We start from the raw sequence: 26,271 nt of genomic DNA, 5'->3' as shown, positions 1-26,271 counted from the left end.
CTGTATCTCTCCTGCATGTCCTATAATACTTACAAAGCCTTGCCCCGTTAACCCTTCTAACAGCATTGTCCATGAACTCCCTTTGGCCTAAGATACTGCCTCTCTGGAAGCAAGGGCAGAACTCCAGATTACTTTGGTGCTCTGATTGCTTTACTTTGTAAATCAGCTGTGCACCTGGCTTCTGGGGCCAGCCCAACCCAGCAAGCATCTTCCCACTGCTGGCTGAACCCCCATGACAGAAACATTCCTGCATCCCCGTTGAATTACTTTTATTTAGCCTGCTGCTGGTAAGTGCGTCAAGCACATCTAATAACATGATTGCTCTGTTTATCCTTCCATTAAGAACCACTTCCAGCAATATATGGTAATATAAAAATGCATGTTATAGAGTATGAAATGATTTCTGCCTTTTAAAGAAGAATGTTAATGGGAGGTGGCAGCTCCATTTTTATCCCTGTGCACACTGTAAGGTTTGAGCTGACTGAATTATTTAAATCACACCTCTCTGCCTTCCAATTGCAGCACTGCCAAAACCTCCAACAGAGCCATTAGTGACTGAAACAACAGCTACCAGCGTGACCCTCACCTGGGATTCAGGCAACTCTGACCCCATTTCATATTACGTCATCCAGTACAAGCCCAAATCCCTGGAGGGCCAGTTCCAGGAGGTGGATGGTGTGGCAACAACCCGCTATAGCATAGGTGGGCTCAGCCCCTTCTCAGAGTACGAGTTCCGGATCATCGCAGTCAACAACATTGGCAGGGGTCCCCCCAGTGAGCTGGTGGAGGCCAGGACGGGAGAACAAGCTCCTTCAAGTCCACCCCTCAAAGTCCAGGCACGGATGCTGAGTGCCAGCACCATGCTGGTCCAGTGGGAGCAGCCGGAGGAGCCCAATGGACAGATACGAGGGTACCGTGTGTACTACACCACCGACCCGCACCTGCCTTTGAGCATGTGGCAGAAACACAACACAGACGACAGCCACCTCACCACCGTGGGCAGCCTCATCACAGGCACCACCTACAGCATCCGCGTCCTGGCCTTCACTTCGGTGGGCGACGGGCCCCCCTCGGACATCATCCAGGTCAAAACACAGCAAGGGGGTACGTATGGAGTGAGACAGAGTGGCCATCCCAGCACTGTGCAGCTCAGCTGTGTCTGACCCACACCAGGCATCACAGCTGCAATTGGCGCTCAAATGAGTGCATGTCAGAGAGGGTGAGGGAGCATTCCCACCCCACAGCCATCAGATTCATGCTGTCAGATTGTCCTGGGGAGTTGGTATCAATCTCTGTGCGAGTAACAGCCCACAGTTTTGTCTGAGATACAGTGGCTAAAAACGTGACACAAAGTCTTGGACATGGGGTGGCACCTGTGTAAGTGCTGGACCATTCTGGGGTCTGAGTACATATGTGGAATGAAGGATCTGGGATGCAGTCAGGGTCTGGAAGTGAGCGTGATTCCCATAATCACACACCTGAGTGACAGAGGTGCTTGCTTGTGGCCTGAGACGTTCTAAGAGTGCAGTACAGGGGAGAAGGAATGTTCTGGCAGAAATGAAAGAGGATCCTCACAAGGTGAAATGCTGACTTTGTTAAGTCATGCAACTCTTCTCGCCTCTTCTGGCACTAACCATGTGTTTATTCCCCAGTTCCTGCCCAGCCAGCTGACTTCCAGGCAGAAGCAGAGTCTGATACCCGCATCCTGTTGACATGGCTGCCTGCCTCTCAGGAACGCATTACTAAATATGAGCTGCTGTACTGGGAAGGAGAGGATGTCACTCAGGTGAGAGTCCTGCCTGGCAGCCCTTGGGGCTGGACATTGCAGTTTATCAGCTTGGGAAGGGTGTGTGGGCTTGAGCCAGGTGGTAACAGAACTGTTTCTTTGTGTTTCTTCTGCCTCAGTGGTGTGCAGTAGGAACATGGCATTCTGGTTTCTGTGTAAGTGACCTCAGCAGTACTTGTTCATGCCAGCAGAGTAGGTAGTGACTGGTTTGGGACTGGAAAGGTTCAGAATGCTGTGACAGCATCCCTGAGGCATGCTTACTGCTGGTGCCTGTAAACAGGCACACTTCTGGGCATGTCTGAAATGGCCTCCAACATGTGTCTCTGGCCCGAGGACTGGTTAGACGTAAAAAGCAGATTGAAGGTGGCCTAGAGAGAGCCCTGCCACATTTAGTGCAGGTCCCAAAAGGAAGTCCAGTTCAAGATATATCAAAGGTAGTGCTGGCTTCAAGACAGCATAGCAAGAACTGTGCCATGACACCATCAGAGTGTCCTATAGTCCTCTCCCTCTCCTCTTATTATAGTGGCATGAGAGCTGCCAAAAATAAGTGCCTTTCAGGTGAAGTGTCAACAAAACAAGCACTTTTCCAGCACTGTTTCAGTGCATTAGAGGTCCTGACTGCTACAGGACAAGTGCTTTACTCTGTTTCAGAGGCAATACGCTGTCTGTTGGGAGAAAACAAACTTGTGTGTCCTCTGCCTCTTGTCTGAACTGGTATAGCTGGACCCAGCATTCCCACAAAGCTCTCAGGCTAGTGAGTGCAGTCTGGACACCAGGCAGTGTAGCTTGGCTGTGGCAGAGGTCTGCTTCCCTGCAGAGTCCTGATGTCTCACCCCAGAAGCTCCATGCTGTGGAGTCCTGCAGGACTGCAGGCAGGTTTGGCAGCGTAACTGTGACTTTCTGTGGGCACAGAATGGCTGCACACCAGCTTTTCTGCATCCTCCAACTACACCAAATAATCTGTTTCCTTTTTTTTTGGCAGCAAAAGGTGGAGTTTGATCCAACCTCCTCATATGCCGTGGAAGGTCTCAAACCAGACACACTGTATAAGTTCCGTCTGGGTGCCCGATCAGAGCTGGGGGTAGGAGTTTACACCCCCATGGTGGAAGCCAGAACTGCCCAATCCAGTAAGTGCCTGACACTGAACACTGCTGGAGACAAAGAAAAAGCAGTCCATTTTCCATCTCCTGGGCACAGAGAAGCCCAGTGCCTCTGCCCCTGTGGGTTTGCAGGGATACTGGCATGCAGTTTGCTAAAGGGAGTAATGGGGAAAGCCACTGGGGTTTGGATCAGGGCTCTTTGGCAGAGTGGGTGCACCCAAGGGGTAAGTTGTTTCTTGGTGTCCCTTTGATCATACTGTCTTTCCCTTAGGGTAGATTCATAAAAACTGATGGAGGAGTAAAACAGGCTGGGAAATTGCTTTGGAGAGATTGATTTGAGTGGGTTTGTGCATCTCTATGAATTTACTCCCATGCAGATAAGCTGTCTGGACAGACAGCATATGGGTATTTGGCTCTAAATGTGACTGTCTCCAAATCATTGGATTTTCATCCCTTCACTCCCCATTCCAGCTGCCTTGCTTACACAGAAGTTCATCCCTGGTCCATACAGTTGATTGCAAGGTGAGGCATCCTGTGAGACCAGGTGTGCCTGTGGCTGTCAGGCAGCTGGAAGAGTAATTTTGGAGAAGTGACTGTTTGCCAGGGTTGTGTGAGCAAGTGAAGCTGCTGCTTCTGGCACTGCAGTGCTAGGGGAAACCAGAAAGAGCTGCAGTTGAGTTAATAGAGAGGCTCAATAATGAGGTGACCCAGGCAATATCACTTTCATCCTGGCTCTGCCCTGTGTGATCACAGAGCTGGAGTTTGCATTGCTCTGATTGGCAGCTCAAAGTGCTGCGCATAAGCAGATTAGGGCTATCAAAGGGCCCTGCGATAAGCTCGTTTTCACTAACGATTTTTGGGCTTGCCATTATGCAAAGGGCATTAAAAGGGGGAAAAAAGATATTTCTGTTAGCACCGTCTGTCTGGGATTTACTCGCTATGTGGAATGAGCAGTTGGCACAGGCAGCCAGCTTTCCCTGCAGGGAGGGCGGCAGCATGCACAGCAACCAGGAGTGTGAGATGGCCATTAGAAAAGGAGCTCTGGCAGGGAAGAGCAGCTCTACTCACTTCTAGAATGACCTTCTCTTTGAGGAAAACTCAGCTTCATTAACATACCAGTCCCAGGCATTCCTCCACCTCGTTAATTGAGCTAATGATGTCTTAGACCTGCACAATAGACAGGTATATGAAAATGGAGAAAGGTTCAGATCATGCAGTTATAAATATTTGAACACTTAGGACAAATTCTGAATATGGGGATTTGTATACCTGTTTCAGATAGCTTTTGTATTGATAGGAAAGGTTGAAGTAATTCTCCTGCCATGTAAATTAATTCCATCAGTAGATGCTCTTATCCTTGAACACACTTAATCAGAGACAGCTCCATGCATAAATGAGTCCTTCAGAGCCTCACAACAGTCCAAGTAAAGGAAACCTTTGCTTCATGGATTCATCAAGGCAGACATCTTATCATGACCTACTCTACCTATTGTCTGCTCACAAGGCATCTCACACCAGTCTGATTTTAAGGTTATCACTTCACTGGCCAGTGGTGCAGTAGCTGACTGGTTCTGGCATCTGTTCGGTAGAGAAATGTGCATAGGCTGGAAGAGATTTGGCATTTAGCCACAGGAGTACCTTGGTTTGACCAGTGAAGCCCTCCTCACACTGGAGGACCTAAGAATCCTTAGATTGATCCAAGAAGTGACCTCGGTCTTGGTTTACAGGCCCCTACTTGAAAAGATTTCTGATGACAGAAGCCACTGGCAGTTACTGCTGAGCTATTCAGTGAGGGTGACAAACCACTGTCTGAACAGTCCCAATGGAGTGTGGAGCCTTGAGTACTGGGAGACTCAAAATCAAGTAGGTCTTTCAGAAAGGTGTGCTTTACCTTGGCAGAGGTTGTGTGCACAGTGCACAACTTCCAGGCAGAAATCCTTTGGTCTTTACTTAGCACCGCCTTGTATTAGATGGTTGGATTGGTCCCCTTTGGCCTGAGAACTTTCAAATCCAGAAACACTACAGCTCCTAGCTTCAAATTGTTTTCCTTCCTGCACTTCTCCATCTGGTTACCCTGAGAAGGGCTGTTAGATCATGGGGCTTGGCATGTTCAGGTGGGACACAAACTGCAGGAGCAGTCAGATTCCTGCTTTCCAAAAAGCCTCTCTTCAGTCTCTATTCCTGTCCCTGACAAACCAGTCATGGGGAAGGTAGGAGGCCCATGATCACTGATGATTCACTAATGAGCTGGAGAAGGATGCTGGTCTTGCTTTTCTTGTCCCACCCCTGCTGAGGAGTAGTGGGCATGCTTGTGTGGAAAGGTCAGAGGGAGGCAATGCCCTTTTGAACTCTTCAGCAGCACAGTCAAGACCTTATCTCCTGAGCAGGCAGCTGCTTTCTAGGCTGTCTTTACTGCTAAACTGCTCACTTAGTTGCTGGGCACCCTGCAAAAAATACAAAAATACAGTGCTGCTTTGAGGGCCTGAAGAGCACGGGGGAGTTTTCCTGGAACCTGCAGTGCCTCAGGCAAATGGAATGATGCAAGAGAGAAGCAGCAGCTCTGTGCCCATTAGGCCTTGGCATTAAAATGCTGTTCTCCCTTGAAATACCAAGGTGGGTCCTAAGTCTGCCTTTTCCCTAGCCTAAGGAGCAGGTGGGTTGGATGGTGCACAGAGTTGCTGTGGGTCGGCGGGGGAGGCTGTCGTGAGTAGCCTGGAGGCAGCAGAGGTTTGCACAGTGTGTGTGTGTGGGTACATCTGCATGTGTGGGTGCATGCTGGCCACCCAGTCTGCTCTTTGCTGGTCCCAGGAGGGACACTTCAACTCCTTGTGTATTTTAAGTTGATCATGCTCATGTTACCAAGTTTTATTTTGCTTTCTTTAAGTGTTAATCTGAGTTTTTGACTTGCATATCATATATGTGACTCTTACCCAGTCAACGGCCAACTTTTGACTTGCCCACACTGCCATCCAAAGCTACCTTTGGAGAATGAGCTCGCTGCTACATGCCAAGGGAAGCTGGGAGGAGCTGACAAGCATGTCTCTTCTGTGAAGGGCAGACAGTGGCAAACGAAAGGTTTGCCAAGCCCCTTGTGTCTCACTTGTCCTGTCTGAAGGATGCCACCAGTCACTTTGTCTACATTATGCCCTCCATTGTAGGTGTTGCTTTGGTGCTATATCTTCCTACTCTCTTCCCTGCCACTTCTCTGCTGATTAACCAAAAGAGTGTGAGGATTCACATTTTACCCCTGCTCCCTTTTCACTACACCAGATGGCAAGGCTGATCCTGTGCTGCCTCCCTCACATAGGCACTGTTTGCTTCCACGCATTGCTTTGACTTCTCTTGCCTCCAATGTAGCTCCCATAGCAGCAGCCTGACTGTTCAGGCATCGTCTCTTGCAGCTCCATCACTATTTACTCTCCTTCATCTTTCATCTCCAGGCATCTGAGCCCAAGCATCAGGGATGTTCACTTCTCTTTGAGCACAGGAGTGGGTATTAAAAGTTACATGCACTCTACAAGTGTTTCTGCAAGCAAGTGGGCCTTGTTCCCAGCAAGCAGAGATCACCAGTGGCATTGAGAGATCCTACTGCCCTCTGCTTTCCCAGATAAGAATGGAAGTTGGATTTCACCTGCCATGGCAAAGCAAGATACTTTGTACCTTTGTACTCTGGTTTTTTTTTTTTTGTGATGATGCCCTGTCCCCTCTGGTTAGGGCTGTTTCCTTCTGGATGAGCACGCATGGATGGAGCCATCTCCCTTGTTCCTTCCCTATGTGGGCTCCTTTCCTTCTCCAGACTTCTACTCTTACCTTCTGTGCAAGCATGGTGTCTGCAGCATCCCAGGGCAGTGAGGCCAGATGACAGGGGGCTGATGCTGCCATGAGAGCTGGTGCTCTCCCATGCTGCCAGAGCCCTGGTGTAACCAGACAGCAGTTCTGCAAGGGTGGAGAAGGGAATGAACCAGGCAGATGTCCTAAAGATGCTTTGCTCTGTCCAAATAATCTCTCATTTTCCGATCTCTCTTCCCCCGCCCAGATTTGTTTTACCACTCTTCCTCATCAGGATACAGCTGATGGTCATGATTTTAAATCCTACCAGGACAAACTACCTCCAACCTCAGTCACCTGCTTTCCTTTTCCACTTTTGTTGCCTCCGCTTGTCTAGAAGTGAGTTTTCACAAGCCTTCTTTCAATCTGGTGTGTGAGCTTCCCTTTTGCCACTCTTGCCTTCTGCAGCTTCCTACCTCTTCTCGTTTCCATCTGCTTCAGATCTTCACTGAAAGCATCTTTCTTCTCCCTACCAGTCTCTCTCTCACACCCTCCACATGCCCCGCTTCCCTTACTGCAATTTGTTGTGTTTGGTAAAGTGAGTGTCCAGAACTGGTTTGGGAAGAGATGTTCTCTGATGCAGAGCAGCCCTTCCATCTCCACGCTGTTCATCTGGCCTTCAAATACAAATTGCCCCCCTAGTGCCATCTTTGATGATCTGTGAGTATGGCAGGCAGTTGTCCACATGTATGTCCAGTGCTCCGTTGGCTGGGTAAAAGTTCCCTGTGCATTTTGGTTTGTCCTTCCATTCATTTCCCTTCATCTCCCCACTTCATTTATTTATCCCCAGCCCCCTCCGCCCCACCCCAAGAAGTCGAGTGTGTAAGCACCAGCTCCACCACCATCCGGGTAAGTTGGGTGCCACCGCCCGCCCAGAGCCGCAATGGGGTCATCACCCAGTACTCCATTGCCTACCAGGCAGTGGAAGGAGATGACAACACCAAGCATGTGGTGGATGGCATTGGACGGGAGCATTCCAGCTGGGAGATCAAGGACCTGGAGAAATGGACAGAATACAAGGTGTGGGTAAGGGCTCACACCGATGTGGGGCCAGGACCGGAGAGCATCCCCGTGCACGTGCGCACTGATGAGGATGGTAGGTGCTACTGAACAGCTCCTTCAGCTGCTGCCATGGGTTAACCAGGACTCTCACAAAGTTGCTGGAAAGGGGGAAAAAGGGAGCAGGGACATTGACCTGGGAGCACCTTTCAAGCAGGACCAGTGGCTGTCAGGAGCAATGCTTTAGGGAGCAGATCCCAACAGTTCCTGGAGCACGGTTGGGGAATTGCTTTGCTGGCCCTTGTTTTTCCTCCAGGTTGTGTCAGATACCTCATCATGGTCCTTCAGGGTCCTGTTTGTGTCAGCAGTGCTTCCTGTGCATGCAAGGAGGCGTTGCACTGCTTTCTGTTGTGGTTTTATTGAAGGCAGAATGAGCTCTCCCAGCCAAAGGCTTCTCTTGTGAGATCAGGACTTAAAGTTTACTTGTTGACCTGAAATCCAGCAAACTAGAGAGGGGGAAAGCAATCCATCTGAAAGCTGTAGATACTGCAGGAAAGCTGCGTCCTGCTCCAGCTTCCAGGCAAGCCACAGCTTATATAAAGCTTCTCTTCCACTCAAGAGTCAGAACTCCACACATACAGAGCACTTTACTGGATACGACAGCTTTAAAGAGAAATTGCTTTGTATTAGCAGGACTGTCAGTTATGTCATCATGATTTAAGCCATTTCCTTTGAAAGTGCCAGAGCTCAGGGTGACAGTAGGAGCTCCCGTGGCTTCATGCTGACCCAAGAAAGCTGCAGATTTAATGGGAGAAGAAAGACATGGAGCATCCAGGCAAAGAAAGCATGATCCCTGCATTACCCAATCAGTGTAGGAAATTGAAACCAGACATGTTACAGTTTCCCTGAATGGGCTGCCACTGTCCCCCAAGTCTCCATGGCTCTGAAAGTGGTATCTGGGAATGCTTGCTGACTGTATTCCTGGGCTGACAAACACATCTGTGTGTGTCCTGCTGCCTGTATTGTTTGCTTCAGTTCTCATTCAGCAGAATTGTAGCCCAGGGGAAGCTGTTACCCCAGAAATGTCGCAACAAGCTCCCTCAGTTAGTTTTTGGGCACCGTGGTTGGACATTCCAGCTTAGCTGTCAGGAGTGATTTCATATTCCTCTGACACACTGTTGCTCACTAGATACCCATGATGAAGCAGTGAGAAATGCTAAACTGTGGTCTGAAAACAAATTGAACTTTTCCCTGTTTGGATCTCAGATGTAGCACATACTTCCCATAGTGGGACAGGACAGAGATCCTCAGAACACCGTGGTCTGCTCATATTCACGTCTTTTTGTGTCCCTGCAGCATCCCCATATCGTGTCCTGCTGCAGCCTCCTGCCTTCTCATGCCAGCAGAGCTTGACACACAGCTTCTGTCTGGTTTTCTGGGAGGATCTTGTTTTCCACTTGGACTCCCAGCTGTGTGTGTGGGCAGGTGCCTTGCCAGAACAGGAGAGCCCTGTGGCTTGTGCAAGGTCACTGCACTAACTGAATTGTGGATTACAGCATAGGCTGCTCCAGGCAGAAGGGGGTAACTGTTCAAGCACAGCCCCCACCATTCCCACACCTTGAGTTGGCCTCTTGGTGCTAAAATGCTCTGTTCCTCCTTTCTGTATTTTATTAAATTATCTACAATTGCAAAGGACATCTGCAGAAAAATAATTAATTGCCCTGCAGCTTAAAAACTGTGCCTACCTGCTGGGTAGCTGTTTCTTCCCATTTAGTTGGTTGAAATAGCAGTAGTCATTACATCTGCTTGTCAGGTATCCGTCCTTAATTATCTAATACTGATTTCTTGCTGTGTTGAGAATTGGGGCGTATGAGGTTCCAAACCTCCAGATCTTCCCAGGGCACTGGAAGGTGAAAAGGGTCCTGCAGATGAGGTGATAGGCTGGAGTCCAGGTCCTTCACTTGGTACTGGGCACTTGGGTAGCATCAGTATCTTCCACAGAGAGTGCACACCTCTACTCCCAGTTGCTTCAGCTAGAAGGAGCTTTCCAGGAGCAACTGAGAAGCTAATTTTTTAGAATTGACATTTTTGTCACAGTCAATGCAAGAGCGAAATATAATAAGGAGGTAATTTTTCCAAATGGTAAATAGGGTATAAATACATTTTTAAACGGGCCTCACCTTGCAAGAAAATTGATATTTTCTGGGCAGTGTAATTTTTCATTTTATTATCAAAAAGCATTCAGCTAGCCGTGCATGAAATACAGTCCCCAGAGCTGTCACAATCCCCACAGGCCCCTTTATCTGACTGAGTTCAGTGACTGCTGTCTCTGAGCTCTGGGTTATTGTTTTAGGATGGTGCTTTTCCCCCTCATTAACCTCTCTCTTTCACTGGGGAAGAGCATGTTTGTGCTCCGGCTGGTGGCAGGTACCAGGGCTCCCTGCAAAAGAGGCTCAGCACCCAGTCATGCTACCTGGGGCTGTTTGGCTTAGTTTAGATGGATCTGAGAGGAGGTGTTGTGTCAGGAAAGATGCAAAGAAGGTTTTAAAACCACTGCCTGTGCCCCAGGGCATCCTGAGCTGCAGAGGGTCACCGTATTATTTATATTCTGCTGTATTCTTGTATTTTTCCTTGCTCCCCTTGCTGGAGATGAGAGGGATACACGGACCTTGGGTCTGATTCAGCACAGTGATTTTCATTAGGGGTGCTCCTGCATGTTACAGTTATGCTCTTTCCTGCTGAGAGTGGCAAAAGGGAAGGGATCGGGGATGTGGTCACGCTGAAAGATTGCAGTGTGATGTCCTGGGCAGGTCCAGGAAGCTTGTACCAGTGGGACTGTCCTGGCAATGAGGTGGGGGGAAGGTAGCAAAGGAGTGAGAGGTAGTGGACAGTGGTTGTGTGTTACCTGCTGACTGTTCTCCCGTGTGTGTTGCAGTGCCCAGTGCCCCACCGCGAAAGGTGGAGGTGGAGTCTGTGAATTCGACTGCCATCCGAGTGAGCTGGAAGCTGCCCATCTCCAACAAGCAGCATGGGCAGATCCGCGGGTATCAGGTTACCTACGTAAAGCTGGAAAACAACGAGCCCCGAGGGCAGCCAGTGATCAAGGACGTCATGCTGTCAGAAGCACAGGTATAGTGTGGGGACCACCAGATGGTGGGCATGGCACCTTCCCTCTCTGCAGAGGGCAGGCTGGCTGGATCAAAGTATTTCTTGGCCTCGTGTTGCAGCTCCAGAATGTGGGACTCAGCCTGCCTGGGCAAGGCAAGCAGTTTATCCTTAAACTGTGGCTTAAACATGGGTAAAAAGTTTAATCAGGGAAGGATTACTGTAGAAAAAATGATGTTTTGGATGATGTTCCTCTCTTACCCCTGGTCTGATATGTACATCTCTGCCTGCCACATCCTGTGCAGACTCCAGCTGGAGCAAACTGTGCTTTGCCAGTCCATTTATAAATGGTCAGAAAGTTTTAAATAAGCCTTGAGTCTGTTTCTTTTGTGTTGCTGATTATGTTCAGGGCAAAATGTCTTTCTCGGTCGCATCTGCTGGGTGCTGCCTGTTTGTGGGGCACAGGGGTGGCTCTGCACCCCTGTGTGGGCACAGCATGCCAGGCAGAACAGATCTCCTGGCTCAGCAAAGCCTCCCCTCCCTCCTGCTTTTGCAGGGCAGGGACTTGGTGTTGCATTGCTTCTTGAAACAAAATTTAGGTGAAGCCAACTTAGTCTAGGAAAGGTTGGGGAGGAAGAAAAAAAATGAGGTAGAGGTCCACATGCCCTGCTAATGACTTTGTCCTTCTGCAATCCCCACACAACAATCTGTTCATATTTGGCCCATCTCGTTGGTATCTCCCTGGCTGTGAGCTGCAGCCCCCTTCCCTCACACTTCTCCAGGCACAGCTGTGCACTCTGCACAGCCCAGGAATGCCTAGCTGCCTCTTTCCCAAGGTCCAGGGAAGTTTTTGGTCCCCGTGTGCAATGAAATACAACTCTTCTTTGGAGCAGGGGTCCTTCATCCTGGATGACCCACACTGTTCTCAACTAAGATAATCGTATAAATGAAGAACAGGATCTGCTGCTGTTGGAAGCAACAAGGAATCGATTCAGAGCTGGCTTGCTTGAATGATGCCCAGTATAAATACTGGAGAGCTGCAACGATTAATTGATCTGTCTCCTGAATGCAGCTGTGAATCATTTATGCGTTTGTCAGTGGGGAGTGCAGTGCACAGAGGCAGCTTTACTCCCCACTCATGTTCCGAAGGATAAAGCTCCGTAATAAATGTGGAAGGGGAAAACTTTAAAGGGACTTTGAGGGTCCTTTGCAGTGTTGTCTGGGGCATGTCTCTGTTTATGTTTCAGATGTTGCTAGAGAAGCTGCTTACTGGCCTTTACTTATGCCAGGAGGATATAATTTTCTGTGTTGTTAGAACAATTGAGGCTGTGTTGTTCAGCTGGAGTTTGGAGTTAATGGGCTGGTCCCAAGTGTAGGTGGGCGAAGTTGGCAATGTTTTTCTTCTTGGTGTTTTCAAATATTTTATGCTTGCCCAGCCAGTTCTGGTTTCACTCCTTACTCATACATTTCAGAGAGAGAAATCCCATGCTGATGTGCAGAATGAGGATGCCAGAGCCAGAAACTTTTGAAGGAGTGCTGGATTTTGCATTAGTTTCAATGTGTGCATCAAGGAGGCAAGTTCCTAGAAGTTTCCTGGCCTCTCAGGCCATTTGTCAGTCTTCCATATTTGGTGAATTTATATGGGAAAGTTCTTGATTTCTGTGATATTTTTTCCTGCTGTGTATGGTGGTGAACTCATCCACTGTAATTTTTGGAAGTTAAAATGGTAGTTGCAGAGAAGCGACTACTCTGAAAGTCATGTCACTCTTGGGATAAACTAATGCCGACCCTGCAGGGAAGAGGTTTCACTGACTTGGCAGAAGAGATCTCTATTTCCCAAAAGAGTGAGAAGCCAGGCATGACCTGTGCTTGTGATGAAATACATCTGCTCCAGATGCTGAAGAACCCTGTAAGAGCTGCCATCTTTCAGTACAGCAGTGCGTGTCTTTGCAAGCAGCCAGATGAAACTTTATTGAGTAGTCCTGGAAGAGTCATTTTCTGCGAAAGAAAACAAAAAGATACACTGGAAAACCTGCCCCTGAAGGTCACAGGATGAAGATGGCCACAGTTCAGTACTCATAAACCCTCACAAACATTTATAGCAGTGCACAGGGAGAGAATTAAATGGATTGAAAATCTTGGGGTCAGAGAAGAAAATCTCTGGACAGGTAGGCAGAGCCCCTCCTCCTGCCTAGCCAGGCTGTCTGCTGATTTGAGTAGGTATGTACCACATAATCTGCTTCCTGCAGACAGTGTGAAGACACTGATACTAAAGCTGACTCATGATTTTTCCTTATTGAAGATGAGAAATGGAAAGAGAGTAAACGAAGATGAAAGGAAAAAGGCAAGGGAACGGAGATGTTAGCTATGCAGATAATATGGATTCTGAGCTTTCAAAACCGTTTGAGCAGAAAGGACTGAAACATCAGCAGAGACGTGGGAGCCCCGGAGAGATCACATTTTATTTTACAGCCTCCTGCCTCGGCAGAGTAATCAGTTGTTAAAAAGGTCCTGTGATGGAGCTGAGGCCTCTCCCTCCCCTCTGTGGCTGTGCCTGTAACTGATTACCCCTGTCAGAATTCTGTGTGCCTTCCAGTTTGAGCTCTCACCTCCTACTGACAGCCTGATGGACAAGCAAATGTGACCCTGCCCTGTGGAGGAGCTCCCAGGATTGTGCAGCTGCAGGGCTGGATCAGGTTTTTACAGCACCTCTTGCCCGGGCCACGCCTGCCACGGCTCAGCTGGGTCCCGTGGTGGGCAATGGCAGAAGATTCATCTCTGTGCTCTGGATCTTGCATAAAGCACCAAGAGAGGGCTTTTGAAAGGAGCTCAGTGCAATAGCTGCACTCCACCACTTCAAATCCTCGCCAGCTCAAGGGAGTGAGGGATAGCAGGGCCAGGGGACACCAGCAGTAAGCTTGCCAGGGGCAGACAAAGGGCCCACCTCATTTCTTTGGTCTCCAATCTCTGGGCAGCTGCTGCATGTGGAGGGGCAGTGGGCTTTAACCCCACCATCCCTGCAGATCCAGCCTGCCCAAACAACTTTGCAGGGCTGGCTGGGGACAGCTGGTTACACAGAGGTCAGGCTTTGTGAAGAGTTTCCTGCCACCTTCTCCTGCTGTGCAGAGTCATGGCACAGGAGAGGTATGTGCTGCCCACAAGAAGGGCTGCAGGCTCACAGGAGGGTGGTGTGGTCTCTGCAGGCATCACTTCACCAAACAGCATGCAAACTAAGTGCACATCCCACCAGCTTGCTCCAGAAGAGCAGGAGGAAGAAATGGCAATCACTTCAAGCTATTGGATTGAGATCAAAGGAGAAAGCAGAGACTTCAGTTCTCCCTGAGCAATACCTACCCCAGGCACAACACAGGAATTTACAGCCTCCCTCTTTCGTTTCATGATAGTCAAGGATCTTTCTCTGAATGTACTTGGAAGATCTCATACATGTGTACTTGTCTAGGTGGGAGTCTGGCATAGAGGTGGGATGTTCTCTGCTTCCTAAGTGGAACAAAGCTGTAAGGCATCATCCAAGAGGCACTTCAGTGAAGGACCAAGATGAAGTTCTGGTACCCTCAGACCCCTCTGCATCTCCTTGACCGAGTAACTGCATCTGTGTCTGGAGTTCCACTGTTGCACCGCAGTTACTGAAGAAGAGAGGAGAAAGATCTGCAGGAAAACCAGTATTGGCTTCCCATAGCTGGGACTGTTGAGGGCTTGAATCTGTCTTTTGCAAAAGCCTAGGTCAGGGAAAACAGCCATTCCCTGGTGAGACATGACTATGCTGTGTTGAAGTGTAAAACGAAACATTAAAGCATTGCAGCTGCCATAAATACACACTGTTAGCTTTAGCACTTCCCAGAGCATCCTGCCTCATGCACACAGCCCTCTCTCAGTTCTTTTTATGACTGCTCTTGGGCTTTTCAGATCAATTTGTCTTACTGACCAACCTTAAACAGTTAAGAAGCAATTGAGCTAGTTTAAGGAAGGAAATGTTTTGATCTGTAGATTAAATTTTCGTAATGAAACTGAATTTCTACCAAGGTATTTATACAGGCCTGGCTTTTCACAGTTGTTACTCCAGCACAGGTCTCAAGGCATTTCTTTGCACTCTGATCTAATGCAAGATTAAAGTCCACTGAAACATTAGAGCAAACATAGTTGGAACATTAAACACTCGGTTTAAAATCCTAGGGCATGATAAACTCCCTGCTATGCTGCAAGAGGCCTCCCGAGCCCAGCTCTGCTCTGTTGTTCCTTGCAGTGAGGTGTCACATTCTGCTCCTGTAGCTACATGGAGGCAGGCTGGGGTGTTCCCAGCCATATGGATTCCACCCACCAGGGACATGCTTTTGTAAGAGAAGTGAGTACCAGGCCTCGCATCCTTCCTATGGCAGGACTTCTGCCAGCTCTTAGATCAGCAGGGGGAAGCGTGTGGCTGTTGACCATGGTGTGGGCAGGCTGGCATGGGTGGGACATAAACAGCAATGACTTGGGTTCAGCTATGTGTGCAAAGTGGAGATGGCACCGAGGTGTGTGTGGAAAGAGAGCCTTTAGTGACCATAATATTTAGTGAGGGTCTTGGCTTTATAAAAAGTATGTAGGGGAAACTTGACCTCTTTGCTGAAATTTACTGTTAAGATGGTTTAGGGAATAATTGTGCTGCAGTCTCATGGCATCTAATAAGTGAACTATAATAAAATCTTAGAGAAACATTTCTCCAACAGCTTCTTCTCTCTGAATTTAGAGGACAAAATAGCAAATATTTTAAAAGTATGCCATGTATTTTACTGCTGAGGTGTGTACTATGCTACTGTAATAGGTGGCAGCCTTTGCAAGCCACCTCGAATAGCCTGAGTTCAAAAGGCAACTTGTATCTTTGATGCCGTTTAGTGCTTCTGTTGCACTTGCAGGTTCCCAAACACTTCAGCAGTGTTAGCTGAGCTTCCCAGAGTCCTGAGGAAGTTGGTATTGGAGCAGTTTCACAGCTAGCAGGTCAGGCTCAGAAGCAAGGTTTACTAGGTCTCATACTGTGAATCAGGGGCAATAATGCCTATCTTCACTTTCATCTCTGTGCTTGAACCCATGGACCGTGTTTCCCCCAGGCAGATTTAGTAATGTCAGCTGTAGCACATCACCTTGGCTGAGAGAGTTCTGTGTGACCTCTGCAAGCCTTCCTTGGTGCACCAACCACAAAAAACACGGCTGTGGGCATGCGTGGCAGCAGCCAGGCTCTACTGTCTCACCACCCCAATGCAGCTTTGATGCTCTACAACCCCAAATCCATCCAGAAGAGTTCAGAGCCTGTATTGAACTGCCATGGCCAGGAATTCATGTGAGCTTTTGGTGGGAATTAGTTTGTGTAGAAACTTTCCCTGCAGAGCTGCTATTGCCATATGAGTGTTTGCCATTTGGTGTTGAGTAATTGGGACTAAGAAGCTGTTTCCTGAGTACGTGCACAAGTTTGAACCTCTCTCCAAGCCACACACCACTGTTGGAGAGGAGCAGCTTAGTGTGAAGCTCTGTGTGAGATCTCAGCTTCTCTTACACTGTTGATGACAGATGGCACTTCTCAGTTTTCTGAAGTCCCCAGAGCATTTTGCAAATGATACAGGAAAAAGAAGCTCTAGAAATGCTGTATTGGTGCTTCCCTGCAGAGAGTGCCTCTGTTTTGTGTATTGAAGTCTTTGGTTCTCAACAAGAGATGGTGACTGGAGGATCACTAGAACAGAAACTGGAGATTAGGCAACAGAACTGTTGTGAGTGACTTGTGAGGCAGCAGTCGCCCACAGAGCCTATTTGGTACAACCTATCCCTTCTTGCTTCTGCTCATGGAAAAGGCAGAAAAATGCAAACAAAGCCAGAAGGGGAAAGTACTGCAAAGTACAAAAAGTAAGGGGTGACTCTCCACCCAAGTGAGAAGGAAGGTCTTTGGCTGTTTGTGTGAATGATCTCAGACTCATTGCACAGGCTATAGCAGCATGTCAAAAATTGCTCTATGCCATTTCTTCCCTTGGCACAGCCTGTGTCAAGTGATCCTCTGTGTATAAGTGTTGTAATTCCCCCAACCCAGTTCTGCTAACCCCTGCTGTTGTCGTCATTGTCATCCCTTTCCTACATGTTGCCCCTTAAAATTCTGTGTCTCCATTTTTCTCTCCTCCTTCCTTTCTCCCTCGTCAGTGGAGAGCTGAGGACTCCGTCGACCATGTAAGTACCACTTGTGTATATTCCAGGTTGGAAGAGAGGGGTTTGGTAAATCGATTTGTGAATTTTGTAGACACAGTACTGTCAAAACATTCTTTTCACTCCCTTAATGAGGCTGGAGAGTTACATTGTGAAACCTTCTACAAGCAGCGAATCCAGAGAAAATTGGCATTTAGATTGCTCCTAAATGCAGAAAAGCAATTGACATTTCCTATAATCTGTATTTCCAGTTTGTTGCAGTGCAGTTTTAGGCAGGTTCAAGTGATCAACTCAGGAGGCTTATTCTGCAGTAGTTGGCCTACCAAGTTATGTGGTAAAATTAGATACATAATCTTTAAACCACATTGATCGTAGTAATGAGAAATAACCTACACCCTCAACCATGACCTTTGGTTGAAACACAGATAGTAATAAGAAAACAATCACATTTAAACAGTTAAATTCAATTTTTCCCCATGTAATTCTGCGATATAAATTTGGAGGAACAAACTAGAAAATGACCTTTTTAGAGTCAGCAATTCAATTACGTGCCCTACTGTGAGCTTCCCCAGCACGATACATTTCTCCTCCTGCTTTATAGAGGAGCATTCTTGCTCGGAGTGGCTTTGTCATGACAGCACTGTGTTTGCATTATGCAATCAGACCTTCTTTCATCCATCCCTCGTCTCTCTCCCCTCCTCCCAGCTTGCTTGCTTTGCTCCTGGTGGCATGCTTTTGCGTGAGAATTTCTCTTTGCATGGGTTTGGGAGGAGTGAATTCTCTTGGGGTGTTCAGAGTCTGCAGGTTTTGTGAGAGTGCTTCCCCGCGGGTCCATTGGCACCGGTCGGACTGTGCGTCCACTCACCCGCACACACGATCTGCTGCAGGGGCGGAGTTGGGATCGGACTCTGGTTCACACGGTGATTTTGGCGGGGTTCTTGTTGGTGCTTGTTGATACTTCTCTGGGCTGGCTGGTTCTGCAATGGTAACGTGGTGATTTTGATGAGTAAGCCTGGGCAGGTAACCTGAACCAGCAGCACTGACTGGAAATCAGCAGGTTTAATAGTGTGGGTGTTGGTGCGAGTGAGTGATGGGAGAGTGGCTGCACTCTGAGAGCAACCACAGGCACCCCTCGTACCCCTCAAGCTGGCAAGGATCCCCCAGGCAGGGGTCAGACCCCTGGAGCAGCTTCTGACAGTGCCCATGCTGCTTGTTCTCTGCAGCTCAAACTTAACCTGCTCCATCTCTGCTCTTCACCTTGTCTGAAGGAGTAAATAACCGACGTGGAGCCTCTGCCTTCTTTCCAAAAGCTTCCCCAGCCCCTTCTCCAGCCTGCTCATCTCTTGCTCCCTAACCCAATGGGTTATTAATGGCCCAGACACTCCCACAGCACCACAAATGAACGCTGCTCAAGGGTACCTGCCCAAGCTCCTGGGAGCTGCTGAGCTCGCTCGTTTGCAGGCCTGGCCAGCCAGGCTTGGCACCAGTCACAGTGCTGCTGGAGGCCAGGAGGGAGGAGCGGTGCTCCTCTCTTTGATCTCAAATTGAAGTGTGGAGCCGTGCCCTCCTCCTGCCAGAGGAAGCCAGAGCATGCAAGGATGCACCCCATGAATCTGCCCCCTCCCAGACCTCCCACGATGGAGGTTTTTCCCTCCAGGTCTTGCCAGGGCCTTGCACTGACCTATCCCATCCCTGCAATCCAGTGCCTGGCAAGGAGGGTGAACATAATGCTTAGAGCTGCAGGTGCTCCCTGCCTGGGGCCCCCCACCCCTGCACTGCCTCCCTGTGCTCCCCACAGCTCTGCTGCAAGACACAACTTTAGAAACCCTGGAATTAGCCCCCAAGAGATTCTCATAGCCAGGTGAACTGGCTTTTGCTCTGGTTCACAGCTCCATAGTCCTCTTACTTAGCTTTCACACAGGACCATATCTGGATCAGATCTCCCTCTTGGCAGCAGCCGTGGGAGAGCACAGCTGCAGACATGGGTTGCTGGTGGGTCCCTGGAAAGGCCAAGTGTTAAAGGCAGGAGTTGAAATGAGGAAGATGAGTGTTGGAATGGCAGCAGTTGTTTGCTGGCTCTGTGCAACATGTGTGTTTGAGCACGATGCATGAGTGTGAGCCAGGGAGTGTTGTCAGTGTGTTGCTGTTGGAGACACTGACCCTGGTGCCTTCGTTTGGCTCACTCCAGTAACAAGTATTTACTCTTCTCATTTGCCTCCTCTCTGCCTCGTGAATGCACTCCCAGGAGACAGTCATTGGAGGCCTGCTGCCAGAAACCACCTACTCCGTCACAGTTGCTGCCTACACCACCAAAGGAGATGGTGCCCGCAGCAAGCCCAAAGTCATCACCACCACAGGGGCAGGTGAGTGTGGGGAGCAGGTGTCACAGCCTCGCAGGGGTGGTGGTAAAACCTCCCAAGAGGTACGTGGGGAGCATGGCCAAGGCCAAGAGGAAGCAAGAGGGGTGGAGATGCTGCAGAGGTACAAACTCTTGTGATCTCTAGCCCATGCCTAACAGACTTTGCCGCTGGATCACCTGAGCAAAGTGCAGCAAACAGATGGAGATATGCTACCAGGGCTGGTGAGAGAGCAGTGAAATTCATGGGTCTGAGCTCATCTGCATAGTCCAGAGACCTGGGAAGAGGAAGCCTGAAAGTCCAGGCTCTCCCTCAGCTTTGGAGTCCTGGCTTGTCCTCACCTTGTTCTTTTAGGCAAGTGCTATTTCTTGCTTCCTGTGGTGACTGCAGTGCTGTCTGGAAGGGCTCCTGGCACAGCGGGCTCCTAAGAGGGGCTTCTCAGCTCCCCTCTGCCATTGACACTGCTTACATACTGAGCCTGGCTGCTCCTAGAGCCATGGTAAAACCTGGAATGCAACAAACCTGCCACAGAAGTGCTGCAGACACAAGTTCTAAGTCCTGGTGATCCCAGCCGTTTGGTTCTGCTGTCTCAGTAAATCGTACCTGCACCTGGAGCAGGAGCACCCAGGAGACATCTGGCACTTCCCTCCAGGTGTGGTCAAGCTTGCCTTTGGCAGTGGTACCAACTAGTTGACACTGTCTTGTCCACTCACTAGGCTGTCCTACAGCCAATAATCCTGCTGCTTCCTCGCACCAGCCACAGGAACAGTATTTACCACTTGTTATTATGGGAATGCAGCTTGTGCAAACTGAGAGTGTTTGTTCCTGGTGCTTTTAAACAAGGAACAGCTTGCTATCTCCTCCACGCTGCATGTGGGGAGCTCCAGAGGTAGTTTCCACTGTCACAATCTCAAATGCTGTCTCCCTGGTGCCTTGCCATGATGTATTTTCTGTTCATCAAATTGCTACAGCTGTCCTATAAACAGGAAGAGCTTCCTAAATATCCCAGTGTTGTACTGTAAACCACTGTGGATCTTCCCATGTTATGATGCACATTTTAAGGTTAATATTTGGAATCAGCTTTGAAAATACTGTGTCCCTTAATACTAGTTGCTGATAGGCATTGTATTTTAAGTGCAAGGAGGATGGCACTGGCAATGGGAATGTAATTGTATGTCTTAAATACCTACAAAACCGCCCTCAGGGCCTTTGTACAGGCTCGACTGCAGGCATGACCTCAAAGGGGAGCGTTGGTGTCGCCCTCTGATGGCAAAAAGCGGGCAGCATTCTGGCAAATACGGTTTTCTCTTGTGCTCCACTGTGGGCTCGTGCATTTCAAAAAACTGCAAGGATATTTAGCTAAGTTCGGCTGCAATCCCTTTTCTTTTTTTTTTTTTTTTTCCTTTTTTTCATATCTGTGGCCCCATGCCTTTGATTCTGAGTATCTTCCCTATCAGTTGATTTGTTTACAAATCTAAGCTGATGTGAAGAGGCATCCTTTTTTTAACTGAAGGAGATCAAGGTATTAAACCATCAATTTAAAGCCATCAGTTCCTAACCAGTGACGGCAACATCCCTTGACTTGTGCAGCATGAGCAGAAATCCTGTGGAACGCTTGTGTTCACCTCTCACATCGACACTGACATCACGAATCTACTTGTCAACTAAACCAAAATATATTCTGATGGCAAACAGCCCACCCAGCTCTGCTCGCTGCCTCTGCATATGGTAAAACTGCAAGGTTTCAGGATGAAATTTGTCTGCCTCCAGACAGACCAGGGCACTGGAATCAGGCTTCGGGGTGTCTGTTGTGGTACAGTGCATCAGGGCCAGCATGGCCTGGTGCTGTGCACTGGCTGAAGTGTCTGAAGACCACTGATTGGGAGGACAGGATTCAGATCTTCTCCGAAATAAATATGATGCTTTGAGGTACCTTAAACATTTCCTGTAAAAGGGGATGAATTTTGGGGCTGTATATGGCTGAATTTATTTCCAGTTTAAATGGCAGCACATGGGAAAATGGCAACCGAGAGCTGGCTGGCTCCAGCTTCCCTCGCCACTGGATTAGGGTCAGTCTGCCTCTATCCCTGTGAATTGTCTGTCATCCTCTTCACCCTGTTGTCTGAACTTTCCCACTTTCCTCAATCCTCACGGACTGAGCGGCACGGAAGCGGTCCTTCCTTCCCCTCCTCCCAGGCTATAGATGGTCATTGTGTGTTTATGTTGCAGTCCCGGGGAAGCCCACCATGATGATTAGCACGACAGCCATGAACACAGCCCTCATCCAGTGGCACCCACCCAAGGAGATGGTAGGGGAGCTGCTGGGTTACCGGCTGCAGTACAGACGTCTGGATGAGGAAAAAATGAACACGATAGACTTCGGGAAGAGAGACCATCACTACACAGTGACCAACCTGCACAAGGGGGCCACGTACCTCTTCAAGTTGTCTGCCAAGAACAGAGCCGGCCCAGGAGAGGAGTTTGAGAAGGAGATCACAACTGCCGAAGATGTGCCAAGTGGTTTCCCACAGAACCTGCGTGTGGTGGGTCTCACCACTTCCACCACAGAAGTTGCTTGGGAGCCCCCGGTTTTGGCAGAAAGGAATGGCAAGATCGTCAACTACACAGTGGTATACAGGGACATAAATAGCCAGCAGGATCTGGCTAACATCACCAAGGACACGAGTATCACTTTGACAAATTTGAAACCTGATACCACTTACGACATCAAAGTGAGGGCCCGCACCAATAAGGGGGCTGGGCCACTCAGCCCCAGCATCCAGTCCCGGACCATGCCTGTAGAGCAAGGTAAGTGCCCCTCTAACAAACCCTAACAGGAAGCTCTGCCTCCAGGACAGGGACCTTTGCTTTGGTTCATGCGGTTTCGCTCCCCTCTGCTCTGACTGTTGTCATCAGGTACTGTGTGGCTCCCTAGTCTAAAACTAGTTCGGTGAGGGAAAGCTCAGAGAAGATTTTCTAAAGTTGCCATTTGGGGGGAGAGGGGTGTTGGTGGTACCTTAATTGCATCCACAGGCACACTTGGATGTTTTATCTGTACATGAAAGGCTCTTGCTTGAACTGGAGCAGGTGGCTGAGTAGGATCACCTGCAGATCCAGTACCTGAATAACACTGCTGTTTGATCATCACGAAGAGCCAAGGGAGTGTGAGTGAAGTGGGGATAGAGAAAGGCTGCAGCTCAGCCTACAACTTCCTTTCTGTGATGCTGAAAAGTATAGTCAAAAAGCAGAACTCCTCTGGAGACTGTAGACTTGGTAAAAGGCTGCTGCTCTCTTCTCTTCATTTCTTAGTTCTCTGCTGTAGCTGAACTCTTTGACCTCTGCTGCTGAGTTAGACAAAGAGACTTGGAGTCGAGCTGCCGCCTGGCTCCCTCCTGACTTGGCTTTAGAGTGCTCAAGTATCTTGTTTTTCATTCCAGTGTTTGCTAAGAACTTCCGTGTCAATGCCGTCATGAAAACATCTGTGTTGCTGAGCTGGGAAGTGCCTGACTCCTATAAATCTGCAGTGCCTTTTAAGGTAAGAGTGGGATTTGGAGGACAGGAAGCTCCAGCAGGACAGTGGACCCAGCATCAGCTGGGTCCTGTCGGTCAGGCTCACCACAGTAGCTCCATGATGGTGATGACACAAGCTTGTCCAGCCTGACATGGAGCTGAGGTGTGAAAAGTCATAAATTTGATTTAATCATAAGAAATTAGCAGGACAAAGTGGTCTGAAAACTAGCCAGTGAATAAAACTAAGAATAACTCCTTTTACAACATGCCCTGTTTCAATCATCCATATCACTTTCATGGGTTACTTCAGAGCATCAGGGCAGATGCATAATCTCAGGGAATGAAGGGAAGAACCATCATCAAACTTCCCGAAGGTCTTATAGGTGTGAGCGGCACAAAATGTATCAGTACAGAGGGAACTCTGCAGGAATGCTGCTCTGTTTTCACCAGCACAGTTCTGGATGCGGTGTCACCCAGCAGGCTGCAGAAAACACTGATGACCCTGCCTTCCTGCTCTTGTCTGACCCCCAGTGCTTGTCACTTATGTGGGTAAACGACTGGAGTGTGTAGATCTCAGTGCAGTTTCTCTCCATTAAGAAACAAGACCAACGTGTCACATCATTGAAAATAATCTTCCCAGCCTCAACACCGATCTGCTGCCTCTGCAAAGGTGCTGGCGGGGGTGGAGGCAGTGTGACTTCTCTTTCTCCTTGCATGTGCCTCGTTCCATGCTGTGCCTAAAGTGCAAATACAAGGCCTGCATGAGCTGTGGGGGATCCATGGCCAGGGGAGTGAGGGGAAATCTTGAACTGCATCCACATCAAAGTGTGTGAGTACCGCCCCTTCCTTGTTACTAGCTCTCCTTGGTTAAACCCTGAAGCTGAATTACCTTGATCAATAGCAGGCACTTGTTAACATACAGTTTAGCTGAAGCAGACAAGGCTTTTGTGAAGACCTTGTGGTATTCAAAGCACTCCCAGATGCAGGGAGCATTAGGATCAGTGTTCAGATATCTGGCTGCAAGGAACTTCACAGAGCCCTGTTACTTGGCACTGCTGCAGAGCCAGTGTGCTTCATTTTGCCTTGTTTTGTGGCCCAGAGCCCACATTGCTGTCTGAGACTGCAGTGCTGGAAAGGGAGCATTACTACCCCACAGGGATGGGGGAGTGGTTGGAGGTAACCAGGAGCCAGGGATGTAATGCTGATGCCCTGTCTGTCTCCTCTCCTAGCTGCATAGCTGTGATTGCTATCACAAGGTGACTCAGGGTCTGCCCCTGCTGTGGGTTAACGCTCAGCTGACACAGGAGATGGCATTAGCCACTTGTTAACTTAAGAGCAGTCATGCAAACCAGAGTGTTAGAAGGATATTTCTCTAATAGAGCCTTCTTTTTAGGAATATTCCCAGATTTGCAGACACACGTGAGTCAAGGCCAGGAGCAAAGAGGGTCAGCTGTAACTCATTGATTGTGCCAGTTGAAAGAAATCCTTAACCTTCAGGATTTAGTGTTTTTATAAACAAGGTTCACCTCTCTCCTCTAATTCAGGCACATGGGATACTGAGGCCAGAGCCTAATACTGTAACTAGCATAGCAGATAAATCTCCATGGGAACAATTAGCATTATCTACACTTGATAAACAGTCTCATGCTAAATCTATGTCCCAAAGGGTGTCATATTCTACTTTAACAGATTTAATTAAAGTAGATATTGTTTCGACAATGAATGTTGAAGCACAGGCAGGACTAGTGCTTTTTTTATTAGAGAATGAACTGAGACCTTAAGATTTTTCATTGCTGCCAAATCAATAATGAAGTTTTGAGATCTCTTTGGGGAATTTTCACTGCTTCTTCTGCTCCAGGAGATAAATTCCTTGTAAAATGTTGCCCAGCAGTAGTGGTGAAGCAGAGGCACTATTCCTTTTTTTATTCCACCTGTGGAAGTTTGTTCTGGAGCTTTCATGGAAAGTGCAAGATAGATACAACCTTCTTCTTGGGGAAAGTGCATTTTCCTGAGATACATTCTTCAGCTTAACATGGGACAGAGGATATAGTGGTTAAAGGCAGCATTACAAGGTATTTTAGAAATGGGCAGAAGGAACAGCGCCTTTTGAAAATTATAATGATGCAGGTTTGGAAATAACCCCTGAGAATGCTGGGCAGTGCTTTCTCACAGTATGTCCTATAGAATGTAGTAATTACTCCTGCCTGCAAATACTCCAGCCTTGTCTACTTTTCCAGTGAGTTGTTATCTTTCCCAGTGTTGCACACTATGTGTCTTTTCATCTTTTAGTTCACTGTATTCTGTACTGCCTTGAAATCAAATATGAGAAATTCAGCAGTGACATTTAGACCCACCTAGCTTTGCAAATCTTCTCCTGTGGGTAGGAGCAGCAGAAATGACATTTTTACAGCAATCTGTGGGCTGGTCAGCACTGTTTGGCAGTTCAGAACCCTTGGGCCATATTTGCTGCTGACTCTGGTAGTTACCAGTGGGCCATGATGCAACCTCTAAATAGCATTCTTGCTTGAGCTTCTGGGCATCTTCCAGCTGCACAGGAATGACTGTCTCTGAGCCCTTCCTTTAGTGTAAGGTTTACGTAGAGGCCTTAACTAATGGTGCATAACATTTGAGAAGACAATGTGTTGTGTCAGGTAAAGGGGCATGGAACTGCTGCAGCAGCTGTGAAAAGGAGGGATGGCAAAGAATGCTTCAGGAAAGCATTGCAAATGCCAATTTCACTGTCTTTGGATGCACGTTCCTGTGTGTGTCAATAAAAATCATCATCTGGTGTTAGCACTGATTCGGAGGCTGTATCCTTGCCAGTTACAGTGCAGAGCAGGCAGGGAAACTCTGAACTGAAATTCCTACCATGTCTTCTGCCTCCTTTTGCTCTAGGAAAATGGCTCTGTCCCCAGCACATGCTCATGTACAGGCAGTTGGTGGGTGTCTTCCCTAGAGCACACTGAGAAGCAGTTGGTGATGCCTTTATTAGGGAAGAATTTGTAATGAGAAGTCTTATCCAAGAGGCAGCAGAACTCTGTAGGCTTATCATCATTTCAGCATAGTTGTTAATGTTGGAAGTTTGGTTTTGTTTAAATCTCTGTGGAAGCACATGAAAGAGAGGTCTTGCTGCTCCCCCAGGACATGCCCTGACTTACTGGCATCTGGTGTATCTAGACCTGTACTATTGCAATGTCATTGGAAGAGGTGGTGCTGGTCCGGACAGCAAAGCTGCTAAGATGTTTTCAAGTCTAGTACTCCTGTCTTTGGTGTACCTACTTCTGTGTCAGAGCAACTACTTATCTGATATTCCAGTGCTGCAAGAAGCATTTCTTCATTTTGATTTTTCACTAATTTTAGCACTTAGCTGATGTACATGTCTTTGGAGAAAGGGATTAAAGCCTAG

General features: G+C 48.3%; 1 protein-coding gene across 15 annotated transcripts in view; it reads left to right on the top strand.

Annotated features, from left to right (window-relative positions):
- PTPRF (protein tyrosine phosphatase receptor type F) overlaps positions 1–26,271 on the top strand; it is a 375,029-nt gene that overhangs the window by 303,971 nt on the left and 44,787 nt on the right. For 5 of the 15 annotated variants that reach the window (XM_072932782.1, XM_041717759.2, XM_041717761.2 and 2 more), the window contains 9 exons: positions 523–1,104; positions 1,653–1,786; positions 2,769–2,913; positions 7,505–7,810; positions 10,649–10,842; positions 16,996–17,022; positions 19,244–19,361; positions 21,585–22,163; positions 22,793–22,890. In XM_072932782.1, the coding sequence (XP_072788883.1) occupies positions 523–1,104; positions 1,653–1,786; positions 2,769–2,913; positions 7,505–7,810; positions 10,649–10,842; positions 16,996–17,022; positions 19,244–19,361; positions 21,585–22,163; positions 22,793–22,890 (2,183 nt within the window). The remainder of the gene's footprint in view (positions 1–522; positions 1,105–1,652; positions 1,787–2,768; positions 2,914–7,504; positions 7,811–10,648; positions 10,843–16,995; positions 17,023–19,243; positions 19,362–21,584; positions 22,164–22,792; positions 22,891–26,271) is intronic. The other 10 variants (XM_030278931.4, XM_072932784.1, XM_072932783.1 and 7 more) reach the window with 7 other exon arrangements.

This window comes from Taeniopygia guttata, chromosome 8 (genome assembly GCF_048771995.1).
Source record: "Taeniopygia guttata chromosome 8, bTaeGut7.mat, whole genome shotgun sequence".
Lineage (NCBI taxonomy): Eukaryota > Metazoa > Chordata > Aves > Passeriformes > Estrildidae > Taeniopygia > Taeniopygia guttata.
This window is presented reverse-complemented; position numbering and strand designations above follow the sequence as displayed.